We start from the raw sequence: 16,210 nt of genomic DNA, 5'->3' as shown, positions 1-16,210 counted from the left end.
GTAACTGCCAATGCAGTAAAGACGAAGTACTTTAGGGAATTGTCTTGTGTTATGACAATACTGTTGAATAAATGATGCCAGGGAGCAGTTTTTATAAAACAAATTCTTGCCTTCCTTGAGTTTTGTTCATTATTTTTCAACTTTCCTTGCAGCAGAACAGGAGGCCATTTGTCCCGTTGCATCAATGCTGGCTAACAACACCATTCCCTAATAATTTCAGCTAATAACTTGCATTTTCCACGCTTGCATGAACTTCCCACCTCCTCCAGATTTTGCCATACACCTACCTGTTGGCCAGTTAACCTACCAATCAGCATGTCTTAGACAAATGAGTAGAATTAGGCCATTCAGCACATTGAGTCTGCTCTACCTTTGCATAATCAGCAGCTGATTTATTATCTCTCTGAACCCCATTTTCCTGCTTTCTCCCCATATCCTTTGTTACCCTTATTAATTAAGAACTCATCAACCTAAATTTGAGATGGGGGAGGGAGGTCTGTAAGGTCACGAAGCACACATGAACTCCACACAGCCAACACATGTTCATCTGAGGTTGGGATTGAACATGGATGGCTGGAGTTGAGAGGCAGTGGCTATGTTAGCTATGGCACAATTGAGGGAGTGTTGTTGCTTCGTGCCCAATCAGAGGCATTGACAAAGTAATGTTGCATCCTCCTCCATAAGAAAAACTAGTTTGGTTATGCCCTTGTACTGCTTCTGGCGAATGGCATTGTGTAGGATTCTGAACATTTGTCTGGCTCACATGGGTGAAAAATTGATTAAACCTTTCTCTTCTTTCAGTTTGAAGGACCTTCTGAGTCTGAAGTGGCAGAGATCGCTGTGTGAACCAGGAGAGGCTGTCGGGCTCCTGGCTGCACAAAGTATAGGAGAGCCATCAACACAGATGACACTGAACACTTTCCATTTTGCTGGCAGAGGAGAAATGAATGTCACTCTAGGGATTCCCAGGTAAGCAGGCTACCAAAATTATTTTTTTTTCTTTATGGTTAAAGGAAAGACTGAGTGAGAAAAAAGAAAAAAAAAATTACATGCATTGATTTTGAAGTTACCTTTAAATAACAAAATATATGCAGTATATAAATTGAGTAAATAAGCACAAAAAACTGAAAAGGCCATAAATACATTAAGTTGGGAGAGGGATCTCCGAGCAACAGAATTCTTCTTCTTCAGCCCTTCTTCCTTCTATTACCTCAATCTGATGCCCCTCCTCAACCCTTTCTCCCATGGTCCACTCTCAACTCCTATCATAATTTCCTTGGACCTGTTTAGAGCGTTGTGTCTGTTTAAAGCCTGCTATTTCACAAATCTGAATAAACATTAGTGCCCTCTGACAGCAACCTATCATACTTAGTAACTCCTGTTTATAGTGACAGAATTATTCTGTGATGACTTAAGGATATCGTAACAAGCCTGAAGTGATTTGGGCTCTGATGTACTTGTTTATTCTTTCCTATTAAAAGAATTGGTTACAGTGTACAAAATAGAACAAGAGCCAACACAGTTAGTACGATATAAGCTGTAGAGATTTCTCTTTCCGTCAGGTTGCGTGAAATTCTAATGGTGGCAAGTGCTAACATTAAAACTCCAATGATGACTATTCCTGTGCTGAACACGAAGAAAGCATTGAAGAAAGTCAAGAAACTGAAGAAACAACTCACAAGAGTGTGTTTGGCAGAGGTAGGCATAATTCTTCATATTCAGAGTGGAAACAGGGACATCTGCCAGATTTGTTTTTTGTACTCAGTGGGTGAAGCTGCTTGGTTAGGTCCTATGGGCTGAATAGTTTTGAGGTTAACTCTATGCTGAATTTGCAGATGCTGCAGCAGTCCTGAGAGAACAGGACTTTTAATTGCTAATGAGGAGGAACTGGTGGACATTCTTCAGCATTTCTATGATTTTTTTTAAACCATATCCTCTGTCTAAAGGACTTTTAACATTGAAGATTCCTGTATTTGGTACATGACACTACTTAGCTGCATTATTTTATATGGTCCTCTTTTCAAATAGTGTATCTCTAAAGACATTGTGACTCTGATCAATAGTAGTCATAGTCATACTTTATTGATCTCGAGGGAAATTGATTTTCGTTACAGTTGCCCCCAATCAAGAATAGAGTATAAATATGTCAATATAAAATCATAAATAATTAAATAGTAATATGTAAATTATGCCAGGAAATAAGTCCAGTACCAGCCTATTGGCTCAGGGTGTCTGACCCTCCAAGGGAGGAGTTGTAAAGTTTGATGGCCACAGGCAGGAATGACTTTCTATGACGCTCTGTGTTGCATCTCGGTGGAATGAGTCTCTGGCTGAATGTGCTCCTGTGCCCAACCAGTCCATTATGTAGTGGATGGGAGACATTGTCCAAGATGGCACGCAACTTGGACAGCATCCTCTTTTCAGACACCACCGTCAGAGAGTCCAGTTCCATCCCCACAACATCACTGGCCTTACGAATGAGTTTGTTGATTCTGTTGGTGTCTGCTACCCTCAGCCTGCTTCCCCAGCACACAACAGCAAACATGATGGCACTGGCCACCACAGACTCGTAGAACATCCTCAGCATCGTCCGACTAATGTTAAAGGACCTCAGTCTCCTCAGGAAATAGAGATGGCTCTGACCCTTCTTGTAGACAGCCTCAGTGTTCTTTGACCAGTCCAGTTTATTGTCAATTCGTATCCCTGGGTATTTGTAATCCTCCACCATGTCCACACTGACCCCCTGGATGGAAACAGGGGTCACCGGTACCTTAGCCCTCCTTAGGTCCACTACCAGCTCCTTAGTCTTTTTCACATTAAGCAGCAGATAATTCTGCTCACACCATGTGACAAAGTTTCTTACCGTAGCCCTGTACTCAGCCTCATCTCCCTTGCTGATGCCTCCAATTATGGCAGAGTCATCAGAAAACTTCTGAAGATGACAAGACTCTGTGCAGTAGTTGAAATCCGAGGTGTTAATGGTGAAGAGAAAGGGAGACAAGACAGTTCCCTGTGGAGCCCCAGTGCTGCTGATCACTCTGTCGGGCACACAGTGTTGCAAGCACACGTACTGTGATCTGCCAGTCAGGTAATCAAGAATCCATGATACCAGGAAAGCATCCACCTGCATCGCTGTCAGCTTCTCCCCCAGCAGAGCAGAGCGGATGGTGTTGAACGTACTGGAGAAGTCAAAAAAACATGACCTCACAGTCAAGTGACAAAAATCTACCTCTTGCAAATGTCAAAATTGAAATCCAGCAATATTGTTCAACAGTAGTTATTGTAAGACTGTTAAGTGGTTCCCTTTTATGATAAGATGAACTCCTAACCACACTATCTACTTTCTTAAGGTTTTACAACTTACTGTTTGCCTGCACTGCACTTTATTCTCGTTTGTTATTGCTTTACCTAGTACTACCCTCAATACACTGTGTAATGATTTGATCATTACACACAGTATGCGAGACAACTTTTTCCACTGTATCTCAGTACATGTGACAGTAATTAACCAGTGCCAATTAGAGTATTTTTAATTATGTGAACATGTCCCAAGGTGCTTATCCAGTGTAAAAATATAATAATAATTTAGTACTGCTCTGTGCAAAAGTGCACAGTAAATTCACAAAAATTACATTTTTGTGATTTACACCATTCTGTGTGATTATGCGTCAAAGATAATGGAAAAGCTTATGCCAAAGTGCTTTACAAAGGCTGCTCTATATAAATAATTGTGCCACAATAATGTAATACCTCGAAGAAAGTTGAATGTATTTGAGTGGAATCCTTCTAAAACCCTATATTAAGCTTAAACATGGTAAAATAACTCTCCAGTTAGATATCAATTGTGTGCTTGTACTAGTTAATAATATTACTTCCATTAGATGACTCAGTTTGTGGGAAGAACAAATAATTTCTCTACAGTTCAATCTATACTCAGAAGCATGCCTTCTATCTATTTCACTCTGTTAATTGTGCTGTGCTTTCTATATTCACGGACAAATCAATAGTTTCTCTTTACAATTGAATTTTGAAGCTGTGTCATGTAGAACTTTAAATTTATGTTTCTGGGTTTCGCTGGTCATGTTTTTTTTAACATAGTATTGAATTGTTCTATGTGAATTTCAGGTTTTACACAAGATTGAGGTGAAAGATTCCTTTCGGGTTCAAAGCAAGGTGGAGAAGTTTAGGATGTATCGAATAAAATTTTACTTCCTGGATTACAAACTATATCGAAATGAGAAGTGTTTGACTCCAGATGATTTATTGCACTACATGGAGACCAGGTAACAGTCTATTTGAAACTGTGAACACAGCATTCGCAGGATGCTGGGAAAGAATAGGGTTCTGATTTCTCTCCTAATGATGACTCTGCATGAGAAATATCACCTCTAATCCAATAACATAATTTATAATATTTTTGTATATTCGTCAGTTTGATTTACAGGGACAAGGTGCAGAAAATATTGTTCACGTTCACTGAAGCTCCTGAAGAATTGACCTCATTATCAGGAGCAAGTATTGAGCCATGACCAGGATTTCCCCACTAAAATTGGGCAAGACTAGAATTTGAGGTCATGGATTCAAATGGTTCAACTCAATATCAGAGACAGTATACAACCTGAAATTCTTACTCTTCACAGAGACATCCATGAAACAAGAAACCTCAAAGAATGGATGATAGTAAGATATCAGAACCCCAAGCATCTACACTCCATGCAGCAGCTGAAGCATCGAACCTCCCCCTCCCCACCATTTGCACCAGCAGAAGCACCCCCCCCACCATGCAAGCAATATCAAAAACCCCTAAAAAGACCTTGATCGAGAATACATCAAAAACTATAGTCAGTAACCCAGTACTGCAGTATCTCAGAGAGGCTCTCTCTCACTACTGAAAGAGAGAGAGATTGCTCCTGCAACGAGAGCAGGAAGCCAGTAGTTAAGGGTGAAAGGTGAAATGCTTAAGGGATTCATAAGGAGGAACTTCATTCAGAGTATAATGAGAATGTGGAAGTGGATTTGATTTCAAAACTTAAGAGAAGTTTGGATGAGTACATGAATGGGAGGTGTATGGAGGGCCTATGGTTCAGGTGCAGGTCAATTGGACTATGCAGAATAATAGTTTGGCACAGACTAGATGGGCCAAAGAGCCTGTTTCTGTGCTGTAGTGCTCTATGACACTGAGCATTTTCTAAATAAATTCTTGGGTGATTTGATGGGACTCTCCTCCAGCTTCCTGTCTTGGCTCTCTCCCCCACCCCTCATAGCATTTGACTCTGCAGTAACTGAGATTTCCATATTCTGGCCTGAGATTTCCAACCTTCAAAGACTCACAACCCTCGAAGAGTAGGAACACGAACCAGTTAGCCATGTAGTAATGAACGGGGATGTTCTTTCTTTTCATCTTATCAGTCTAAAGTATATTATTGTAGAGTATTCCAAAAGAAGAGTCTGAGTACTTTTTCACAGGAGAATTTCACTTTTACTCTTTGGTCAGGTTTTTCCGGCTACTGCTTGAGAATATTAAAAAGATGAGTGCTAAACTGGGTTCATTTAAAGTTGTGAATTCACGGAAAGCTACACAGAAGGATCTGAATGAAGACTCTGGAGAAGGTGATGGGAAGCAGGTGAGAACAGACTCTTAAAGAGCATGCAGCTAGGTTCTCCTTTCTTTATGTATGTTTCTCATTTCCTCTCATCCTCTCCTCCTTCCTCCCAAAAAATCTGGCAGCATTACTTCCTTATCTGTTTCTACCTATCACCCCACCAACATCTGTTTATAAAACAACCCCTCTCCATCTGCTCATCATGCCCCACCACACCTGGTCCTGCTTATCATAAGACCGTAAGATATAGGAGCAGAATTAGGCCATCTGGCCCATCGAGTCTGCTCTGCCATTCAATTATAGCTGATCCTTTTTTTTTCTGTCTCCTCCTCAACCCCAGTTCCCAGCCTTCTCCCCGTAACCTTTGTTGCCATGTCCAGTCAAGAACCTATCAATCCCTGCCTTAAATACACCCAACGACCTGGCCTCCAGAACTGCATGTGGCAACAAATTCCACAAATTTGCCATCCTTTGGCTAAAGAAATTCCTCCACTTCTCTGTTTTGAAAGGGTGCCCCTCTATTCTGAGGCTATGCCCTCTTGTCCTAGACTCTCCCACCATGGAAAACATCTCCACATCTACTCCGTCTAGGCCTTTCAATATTGGAAAGGTTTCAATGAGATCACCGCTCATCCTTCTGAATTCCAGTGAGTACAGACCCAGAGCCATCAAACGTTCCTCGTATGATAACCCTTTCAGTCCTGGATTCATCCTTGTGAACCTCCTCTAGACCTTTTCCAAAGCCAACACATCTTTTCTAAGATGAGGGGCTCAAAACTGTTCACAATACTCAAGCTAAAGCCTCACCAGTGCCTTATAAAGCCTCAGTAATACATCCTTGCTCTTGTATTCTAGACCTCTTTAAATGAATGCTAATATGGCATTTGCCTTCCTCACCACCGATTCAACCTGCAAGTTAACCTTCAGGGTGTTCTGCACAAGGACTCCTAAGTCCCTCTGCATCTCAGATTCCTGGATTTTCTCTCCGTTGAGAAAATAGTCCGCACATTTATTTCTACTACCAAAGTGCATGACCGTGCATTTTCAAACATTGTATTTTCTTGCCCATTCTCCTAATCTGTCTAAGTCCTCCTGCATCCTCTCTGTTTCCTCAACACTACCTGCCCTTCCACCAGTCTTCGTATCATCTGCAAACTTGGCAACAAAGCCGTCTAAATCATTTGTATACAGCATAAAAAGAAGTGGTCCCAACACCGACCCCTACAGAACACCACTAGTCACTGGCAGCCAACCAGAAAAGGATCCTTTTATTCCCATTCACTGCCTCCTACCAATCAGCCAATGCTCTAACTATGTTAGTAACTTTCCTGTAATACTATGGGCTGTTAACTTGGTAAGCAGCCTCATGTGTGGCACCTTGTCAAAGGCCTTCTGAAAGTCCAAATATACTACATCCAGTGCATCCCCTTTATCTATCCTACATGTAATCTCCTCAAAGGATTCCAACAGGTCTGTCAGGCAGGATTTTCCCTGAAGGAAACCATGCTGACTTTGCACTATCTTGTCCTGTGTCACCAAGTAATCCATCACCTCATCCTTAACAATTGACTCCAACATCTTCCCAACCACTGAGGTCAGGCTAACTGTTCTATAAGTTCCTTTCTGCTGCCTTCCTCCTTTCTTAAAGAGTGCAATTTGCAATTTTCCAGTCCTCTGGCACCATGCCAGAGTCCACTGACCTTTGAAAGATCATTTCTAATGCCACCACAATCTCTAACAGTACCTCTTTCAGAACCCTAGGGTGCAGTTCCTCTCCTCCGGGTGACTTGTGTACCTTTAAGTCTTTCAGCTTTTTGAGCACCTTCTCTCTTGTAACAGCAACTGCACCCACTTCTTTTCCTTCACACACTACAACATCAGGCACACTGCTAATGTCTTCCATAGTGAAGATCTAATGCAAAATACTCATTTAGTTCATCAGCTATCTCCCTGTCCCCCGTTATAAATTCTCCTGCCTCATTTTTTAGCGGTCCTATATCCACTCGCATTTCTCTTTTATTTTTTAACATACTTGAAAAAACTTTTGCTATCCACTTTGATATTATTTGCTAGCTTGTTAATTTCATCTTTTACCTTCCAATGATTTTTTTTTTAGTTGCTCTCTGTAGGTTTTTTAAAAACTTCGCAATCCTCTATCTTCCCACTAATTTTTGCCTTGTTGTATACCCTTCCTTTTGCTTTTGCTATAGCTTTGACTTCCCTTGTCAGCCACGGTTGTACTATTTTACCATTTGATTACTTCTTCATGTCGTGCACCTTCCTCATTTTTCCCAGAAATGCATGCCATTGCTGCTCTGTTGACATCCCTACCAGCAGCTCCTTCCAATTCACTTTGGCCAACAAGGTTCGCAAACTTTCTAGCACCACTGTACCCTTGGTAGGGCAAGTTCTACGCTGGTGCATATTTGGTGCTTTCCAAGGTGCATATTTCAGCACGTTTTTGGGGCTCAGTTCTCTGTCCGGCTCTTATTGACTCGCTGTCATATCTGGCAGGAACAATCTGTTTCCCGCCTGCAACTGAGAACAAATGCCAGATTAATATCCTTTTCCTTTTAAGGTTGTACATCGTTAAGTTCAAAAAGCAAAACCTTCATTTTTTATTTCTATTAACTTATCTCTCTGTTTTAAAACTCTTCCCTTGATTAAGATAAATGGAACCACTTATTCACAGAAGCTGCAAATGCAAGTGGGAATTCCTGTCCTATAAAACATTGAGTGAGGAAATTGATTTTTATAAGGAATGATAAGCAGAAAGGAAAGGTTTAAGTTTAGTGGCATCTGCACTGGATTTCAAGGCGAGTAGTCCTGGGTTTTGATCTGGCTGGCTCCTTGCACACTTTCCATCCATGCTAGATTGAGTGTTGAGCTAGCAACTTGGCCCCATAAACAAAAAAAGCAGACATGTATACAAAACAGTTATGTATACAATCGTAGTGTTTGGGCATTGTCCTCCCATGTTTCCCCTCTCTATTACTTGTACATTGCAATGGAGGCGCGCCATAAAGATTTTTACTCCCTGGGATGTAATAAATACAATACAATACAAATGCTAAAGAAATGGCAAGAAGGCTGCGCAAGGTGCAGAGAGGAACAACAACAAAAGACTTAAGTACAGATCAATGAGATTAGTGGGTGTGGAAATCACATGAAGCTCTAGAAGCAGCATCCAAATCTAAAGGAAGATAAATCCATCCCATTCCTTCTAGTGTAAGGTTTGCCTTGTGGGATGATGCCTTAGGATCTCTCACCAATGGTTATTATCCCTCTCTACAGAGCTTGGAAGGGCGAGGTCTAGATTTATCAGTAATGGAGGTGGGGTTGATGAGATATGTTTCCACCCAAATGCTTACTTCCTTATCTATGCCTCTCCCTCCCCTCCAATTTCAACAATACCTGCCTCTCCACTTATCTTCGTATTGTCCGCAAACCTGACTACAAAGCCATCAATTCCATCATCCAAATCATTGACATATAATGTGAAAAAAAGTGATCTCAACACTGACCTCTGCAGGACTCTAGTCACTGGCAGCCAACCAGAAAAGGCCCCTTTATTCCCACTCTTCCGCGCCTGCTAGTCAGCCAATCTTCTAGCCATGCTTGTATCTTTCCTGTAATACCATGGGCTCTTGTTGAGCAGCCTCACGTGCCGTACCTTATCAGAGGCATTCTGAAAATCCAAATAAACAACATCCTACTCCTTCATCTGTTCTGCCTGCTGTTTCCTCAAATAATTCCTTTTTGGCCTATTTTGTCTTATGCCTCCAAGTTAACCTCAGCCTTAATAATGGACTCCAACATCTCCCCAACCACTGAAGTCAGGTTAACTGGCCTATAATTTCCTTTCTTCTGCCTCCTTTGCAATTTTCCAGTCCTCCAGAACCATCACGGGATCATTACTGATGCCTCCATAATCTCTTCAGCTATCTCTTTCAGAACCCTGGAGTGTAGTCCATCTAGTCCAGGTGACATATCTTCTTTCAGACTTTTCAGCTTCTCGAGCACTTTCTCCTTGGTAATGGCAACGATGCCCACTTCAGCCCCCAAACACTCTTGCTTTTTTGGCATTCTGCTAGTGTCTTCCATGAATGCAAAATACTTATTCAGTTTGTCGGCAATTTCTTTTTCCTTTATTTCCAGTGGTCCGATATCTACTCTCATCTCTCTTTTACTCTTTTTATATATCTGAAAAAGTCTTTTTGTATCCTCTTTTATATTATTTTAAGCTTACTTTCATATTCCACTTTTTCTGTCTATGGCTTTTTTAGTTGCCTACTGTTGGTTTTTAAAAGCTTCCCAATCCTTTAACTTCCCACTAATTTTTGCTCTGTCTGACTTTAATGTGGCTTTGACTTCCTTTGTTAGTCATGGTTGTGTTGTCCTGCCTTTAGAATATTCCCTTCCAATCAACTTTGGCCTGCTCCTCTGTAATTATCTTTACTCCACTGCAATACCGACTTTAGCTTCTCCTTCTCAAACTGCGGGGTGAATTCTATCATTATGATCACTCTCTCCCAAGGGTTTCTTTACCTTAAGTTCCCCCATCAAATCTGGGTCATTCCATAACACCCAATCCAGGATTGCTGATCCCCTGGTGGGTTTAACCACAAGCTGCTCTAAAAAGCCATCTCGTAGGCATTCTACAAATTCCCTCTCTTTGATTCCAGTACAAACCTGATATTCCCAGTTGACCTGCATACTCAGATGCCCCATGACTGTTGCAACATTGCCCTTTTGCCTTTTCTGCATCCCATTGCAATTTGTATCCCACATCCTTGCTACTGTTCAGAGCCCTGTATATAACTGCCATCAGGGTCTTTTTACTCTTGCAGTTTCCTAACTCTACCAATAGGATTCTACGTTTTCCCATCCTATGTCACCTCTTTCTAAGGATGTGATTTCATTATTTTTTACCAAAACAGCCACACCAGCCTCTCTGCCTACCTGCCCGTGTATCCTTGGATGTTAAGCTCTTATGATCTTCTTTCAGCCGCGACTCAGTGATACCCTAAATATTATACCTGTCTATATCTTAATGCTGCAAGATTGTCTGCCTTATTCCATATACTGCATACATTCAAATATAACACCTTCAGTCCTGTATCCATCACTCTTTTTGATTTTGACCCCCTGTAACACTTAAACTCAGCCCACTGACTGCAATTTTGCCTTGTCTGTCTATCCTCATCACAGTCTCACTGCACACTGCATCTAGTTGTATACCAACCTCCTCATTCTTAGCCCTATCACTGTGGTTACCATCCTCCTGCCAAATTAGCTGAAACCCTCTCCAGCAACTCTAGCCAACCTGCCCCTAAGGATATTGGTCCTCCCAGGTTCAGGTGCAACCTATCCTTTTTGTACAAGTCATGCCTTCTCCAGAAGAGAACCCTATGATCGAGAAATCTAGTTCCTGAATCAGTTCTTCAGCCACGCATTCATCTGCCAAATCATCCTATTCTTATCCTCACTGCTGGGTGGCACAGACAGAGATTATTATTTTCAGCTTTCTACCCAACTCCCTGTATTCTCTCTTCAACACCTCCTCCTTTTTCCTGCCTTTGCTGTTGGTACCAATGTGTGCCACAACTTCCGGCTGTTCACCCACACCCTTTAGAATGCTATGGACCTGATCTGAGACATCCCTGACCCTGGCAACCTGTGAGGCAACATCTGGGTGTCTCGTTCACATCTACAGAATCTGCTGTGAACTTCTCTAATTATGGAATCCCCTATCACCACTGCACTCCGTCTTCTTCCCCCTTTCCCTTCTGAGCCACAGAGACAGACCTAGTGCCAGAGATCAGGTTGCTGCAGCTTCCTCTAGTAGGTCATTCGCCCCCCGACCCCCCACCTCCACCCCAACAGTGTGCAAATTATTGAGGGGAACGGTCACAGGGGTACTCAACATTGGCTGCCGATTACCTTTCCCCATCCTCATAGTCACCCAGATACCTGCCTCTGGTAACTTAGGGGTGACGACTTTCCTGTAGCTCCTATCTATCACATCCTCATTTTCCCATATGAGCCAAAGATCATCCAGCTGCAGCTCTGAATGCTTAACATAGTGCAGATGTAGTTATCAGGGAGACTGGAGGTCTCCCAAAGTTCACACATCTCACACAAGGAACATACCACTGACTCTGGACCCATTCTCAGCAGGAAATGTACTGATGGGGGGTGGGGCACGGGGGGTGGAATCACTAGAAACCTACTTGGAACCTCTGCTTGTGCTTGCCCTACCCTGTTCTTGCCTTAAGACTATTGCACCTCTTGTTACTAATTCTCCCAACCCTAATCAGAATGGGACTGAGCACTGTGCTTCCATTAGGAATTGCTAGTAGTGGAGATCATTGATCATGCATGTTTTCCCTGGTCTAGTTTGATGTGATATTTATCACTGTTTTGTTAGAATTGCAACTATTTTACCTCTCTGTCATTTACTGCCGGTGGTGTGGTGGCATCCGCACCGGACTTTGAGACGAGTGGTCCCGGGTTCCAATCCGGCTGGCTACTTGCATGCTTTCCATCCGTGCTGGGTTGAGTGTCAAGCTTGCAGCTCAGTCTCGTAAAAAAACAGGCAAGAGTGCTAAAGAAACCGCAAGGTTGCCATCTGAAGCACCACAAAGCGTGAAGAGGAACAACAATAACTGGAGAGATTTTTGTCTTTTGTTTATCGCCATGTGTTTTTTTTTAAAAAGACACAGGATGACAATGAGTTGGCTGGTGAAGAGGAAGTCCCAATTGTTGACGCGCAAGCAGATGAAGGAGATGCTGATGCTACGGATGCCAAAAGGCGTGAAAAACAGGAAGAAGAGGTATAACATGCATTTCAAAGACTTTTTCAGAATCAGGTTTAATATCACTGGCTCGCGTCATGAAATTTGTTGTTTTGCGGCAGCAGTACATTGCAAGACATAATAATACAAAAGAAGATAAATTATAAGAAGGAATTTATATTAAATAAGTGGCTGAGAAAGAGAGCAAAAAAAAAGCGAAGTAGTATACATGAGATCATTGCCCATTCAGACGTCTGATGGTGGAGGGGAAGAAACTGTTCCTAAAACACTGAGCGTGGGTCTTCAGGCTCCTGTAACTACTCCTCAATGGTGACATGAGAAGGGGGCACGTCATGGGTGATGGGGATCCATAATGATGGATGCTGCCATTTTGAGGCATTGGTTTTTGAAGATGTTCTTGATGCTGCAGAGGCTAGTGCACATGATGGAGCTAGCTGCATTTACAACTTTCTGCAAACTGTCTTCATCAAGCTGAGGTCCTTGGCAACAGACAAGGTTTTTTTTTGCTGAAGATTATTCACTAAAGAGACACTCAGTTTCTAGGGATGTTTCTAATTGTAGCTCAGGGGTAGGCAACCTTAAGCACATATGATTTTCTAGCATGTGTTATTAATTAATTTGAGGCAAAACATAACTAGATGTATGTAAATGGATAATTCCCATATTTCAAGTTTTTTATGGCATTTATCTGGCCCACCATCCGCTATTAAAACGCGATCCGGCCCACAGAGTCAAAAAGGCTGCTGACCCCTGTCGTAGCCATTAATTGTAAAACACTGTAAGAGTTGTAAAATCAATGTCTATTTTCGTGCTTCATTATTTGAGATGTTGTAAATTTAGTCAGTATAAAAGGGAACCATATGTAAAGTCTAGGAAGCTGAAATCTTACAAGCCGTTGAGAAATTTGAGGGAAGCTGGAAGGATCTTAGTGAGAGGGGCTATGAAGAGTAGGATTAAGAAAAATTACAAAACATTTTATAAACATGTTAAAGACACAAGGGTAGCAAGGGAAAGGGTACTGGACCACCCACTAAGGAGGGAATGTATGCCAGGAGCCAGAGGAAGTCAGTAGGTGAGATACAAAGTAAGTACTTTGCATTGATATTTACCAAGGAGAAGAACATGGATGATGAAATTTGGGAGGGGTGTGTTGATATTTTTGGACTTGTTAATATTGAGGAAATGGTTTTAGGTCTCTTGAAGAATATCAAGGTGGATAAATCCCCAGGCCCTGATGGGATCTATCCTAGGTTACTGAGAGAGGCAAGGCAGGAGATTACTGCAGTCTTGGCCAAGTTCTTTGTATCCTTCTTAACAAGCTCCCAGTAAAATGGATTATAGCCAAAGTTGTTACTTTGTTTTAGAAAGGCAGGTGGGGTAGTCCAGCAAATCATAGTTTGCTGAGTATTCTATTTATGGTTCGCAAATTAATGGAAGAGCTTTTTATGGGGATGGATGAGAGGCATTGATCATGTGGATAGTCAGAGGCTTTTTCCCGGGACTGAAATGACTAGCATGAGAGGGCACAGGTGTTTGGAAGTAGGTACAGAGGAGATGTCAAGGGTAAGTTTTTTACACAGAGTAGTGAGTATGTGGAATGGGCTGCCGGCAACGGTGGTGGAGGTGGATACGATAGGGTCTTTTAAGAGACTCCTGAATAGGTACATGGAGCTTAAAACAATAGAGGGCTATGGGTAACCCTAGGTAATTTCTAAAGTAAGTACATGTTCGGCACAGCATTGTGGGCTGAAGGACCTGTATTGTGCTGTATTTTTTCCTGTTGCTATGTTTTACGGAAGGGTTTATTTGCATTATGAAAAAATCTGAACTTATTGGTGAACATTATTAGATGGTTTTGTACAGAGAAGGTCTTGTTGCATGAAGTTGAGGAGATAACTATGATGATTCATAAAACTAGCACAGTGGATGATGTCTATGTGGGCTTTAAAGTATTTGACAAAATCTGTCATGGTAGGCTGATGGAGAAGGTTAGGCTGCATGGTTTCCAAAGTGTTGGATTCAAAAGTAGCATGGTCATAGATGACAGAAGGTAGTGGTGGAGGGATGTTACTCTCACTGAAGGTCTGTGACAAATGGTATTTCACAAGGATCAAAGCAAGGACCTTGCAGATGGTAAATGGTAGAATCCTCAGGAGCATTGACCCACAGGGGGAACTGGGGTGAAAGTCCATAGTTCTCTGAAGTGGCAACATAAGTCAATAGGATAGTAAAGAAAGCATACGGCATACTTGCCTTCATTGTTTGGGGTATTGAGAATAAAACAAGAAAACCAAGGTACAGCTGTATAAAACTGTGGTCACATTTGGAATATTGTGTGCAATTTCAATCATCGTATTGCAGAAAGATTTTGGGAGCTTTAGCAAGTGTGCAGAAGAGGTTCATTGAGTTATTGCCTGGATTGGAGAGCATGAGCTGTAAGGAGAAGTTGGACAAACTTGGGTTTCTCTGGAGCTTTAGATGTTGAAGGGCAAACTAATAGAAATGTAGTGAATTCTGGTTTATTGGGACAAATCAGGACCAGTACATTTTGGCCCAATTAAGCAGCTGCCCCAATTAGCTGAAGTTTCATGGAAGCTTTTCGTTTTCATTAGTTGTTTTTCATCCTGGCCATTTCTGGCATCTCCAAGCCTGAGTACTTGAAACCACAGTGAGCAAAACAGTTCTGAATTGTCTTACTGCTTATTTCTCACCAACAACTGGTGACAAACATCACTGCTTTTTGAACAGAAATGCATGCAACTGAGGCTATTTAAGAACTGTTCATTCTAAGCACGGTGTAGTGTCTAACGGCCACACAACTGATGCTGATTGGAAACTTTGGCAACAGTCTTCTGTCCCAGTTAAGCGGCAGTGTTCCAAATAAACAAAGGGAACCCTGGCTATTTTCCAAATTAACAAAGGGAACCCTGGCTATTTTCCAAAATAAACAAAGGGAACCCTGGTCAGTTTTTGTTAAGAATTGTCCCAAATGAACAGCAGTCGCTTTAACCAATTAACCAGAATCCATTGAGTATAAAATTAGGGTAGGTGCCTGGACCTTCCAGTGAAAATGGTGGAAACAGATACAATAGCAATGTTTAAGAAGCATTTATACAGAGACGTGAATAGTCAGGGAATGAAGGAATACAGACATTGTGCAGACAAATGAAATTAGTTTATATTGTCATCATGGTCAGAGCAGACATGGTTGGTCCAAAGGCCATTGAACAGTGTATTTATCTGTATTTTTGAGATACTGCACAGTAACAAGCCCTTCCAGCCCCACAAGCTCGTGACACCCAGTTACATCCAGTGACTGATTAACCTACGAACCCATATGTCTTTGAAACGTGAGAGGAGACCAGAGCACCCAGAACACACAGATTCCTTACGGACAGCGGAGGAATTGAATCTGGGCTGCTGGCGCTGAAATAGCGTTATGTTAATTCTAAGTCACTTTTGCAATTCGATGAAGTGTAGCTTAGCAATTCTATTTCACAATGCTGACCTCTGTAAGATTTTGCATTGCAGTACTGGTGGTAATACATGGCCTGCATCCACTGTAGGCCGGCAGGGGGTCCACTGGGTTCAATCGTAAGACAATCAAATCAATGACGGGAGTGCGGTCCTGAGAACTTCAGTGTAAAGTGCCCATAGGTCGCATTGGTCAAGTGCACCTTCATCCTCAATATTCCACCTTAGCAATAAATGAGGTATTGGTTTGGATGGGTACATCTATTGAATTGATGTGGAGGGCCAAAGACCCTGTTTCCTGTGTCATGTGCCTGA

The 16,210-nt window shown here is 42.0% G+C and overlaps 1 protein-coding gene across 2 annotated transcripts in view; it reads left to right on the top strand.

Annotated features, from left to right (window-relative positions):
• polr1a (RNA polymerase I subunit A) overlaps positions 1-16,210 on the top strand; it is a 167,385-nt gene that overhangs the window by 114,873 nt on the left and 36,302 nt on the right. For both annotated transcript variants that reach the window (XM_072256641.1, XM_072256642.1), the window contains 5 exons: positions 802-969; positions 1,563-1,698; positions 4,126-4,283; positions 5,495-5,624; positions 12,323-12,439. In XM_072256641.1, the coding sequence (XP_072112742.1) occupies positions 802-969; positions 1,563-1,698; positions 4,126-4,283; positions 5,495-5,624; positions 12,323-12,439 (709 nt within the window). The remainder of the gene's footprint in view (positions 1-801; positions 970-1,562; positions 1,699-4,125; positions 4,284-5,494; positions 5,625-12,322; positions 12,440-16,210) is intronic.

The sequence above is a fragment of the Mobula birostris genome, chromosome 4, assembly GCF_030028105.1.
Source record: "Mobula birostris isolate sMobBir1 chromosome 4, sMobBir1.hap1, whole genome shotgun sequence".
NCBI lineage: Eukaryota > Metazoa > Chordata > Chondrichthyes > Myliobatiformes > Myliobatidae > Mobula > Mobula birostris.
This window is presented reverse-complemented; position numbering and strand designations above follow the sequence as displayed.